Below are 892 nucleotides of genomic sequence, written 5' to 3'. Positions count from 1 at the left end.
GAATAAGAAGGGTTCACCACTGGGGACACTAAACTGGATCCAGCCTTGTGCCCACACCTCCAAGCTGAGTAGTGCTGACGGCCAGGGAGGGTAGATCTCCAGCACCTCAGTAGAACCCAGCTGCAGATGGCTCAGCTTCTGAGGACCCTGGAGCTGCCTACCTGAGATGTGCTCTAAATGGGTGCCCATAAGGTTCAGTGAGATGAGAGCAGGAAGAGAGGACAGCCAGTCTGGCTTTAGCACCTTAATTTGGTTCCAACTCAGGTCTAGAGTCTTCAGCCACCTCAATCCCTCCAGGTTCTCACTGGATAAGTTAGAGATGTTGTTGCCACTCAGCCAGAGCTCCTGGAGCTGGGGAAGAGAGGAGAAGGCCCCACTGGGCAGAACACAGAGCTCATTGTGGGACAGATCTAGCACTCTCAGGTTTGAGCTGACCAGCCCTTTTGGGAGCACCAAGGTTGGTACTAGCTTATTCATTGAGAGGTTGAGCCTCTGAAGCTGGGGCAGGGCACTCAGAAACCTTATGGGAAGTAACTGCAGGCCATTGGCATGAAGGCTGAGGAGTTCCAGGGAGCAGCAGCTTAGGAGATCCCCATCTTCTATGTTCTGAATTTGGTTCCTCCCAAGGTTGAGTGTACNAGCACTCGCAGCCTGGGCATGCCAAATAGACGCATGTTTTCTGTGCCCCCATGATCAGACCAGAAGTGCAAGTGCTCCAGGAGAGGAAGCTGTGGAAAGAATCTCCGGGATTGCTGGCCTGAGAAAATGTAGGCACTGCAGCCTCTCAAAGTAAGGTGACGCAGGGAAGGAAAATGGACTGTGATGTTGTTTTGAAGCAGCAAAATACTGGGAGTTTGTAAGGTAAGGCTCTCTAAGAATAAGAAGGGTTCAC

The 892-nt window shown here is 51.9% G+C and overlaps 1 protein-coding gene across 1 annotated transcript in view; it reads right to left on the bottom strand.

Annotated features, from left to right (window-relative positions):
• The window catches only part of LOC103582104 (toll-like receptor 11), a gene marked incomplete at its 5' end in the record, with an annotated part of 6,396 nt that overhangs the window by 3,090 nt on the left and 2,414 nt on the right, over positions 1–892 (bottom strand). Inside the window, 2 exons of the mRNA XM_008563788.1 lie at positions 4–679; positions 754–817. Coding sequence (XP_008562010.1) covers positions 4–679; positions 754–817 — 740 coding nt within the window. The remainder of the gene's footprint in view (positions 1–3; positions 680–753; positions 818–892) is intronic.

The sequence above is a fragment of the Galeopterus variegatus genome, unplaced genomic scaffold (genome assembly GCF_000696425.1).
Source record: "Galeopterus variegatus unplaced genomic scaffold, G_variegatus-3.0.2 Scaffold14908, whole genome shotgun sequence".
Taxonomy (NCBI): domain Eukaryota; kingdom Metazoa; phylum Chordata; class Mammalia; order Dermoptera; family Cynocephalidae; genus Galeopterus; species Galeopterus variegatus.
Note: the sequence above shows the minus strand (reverse complement) of the source record. Positions and strands in the feature narration are given on the sequence as shown.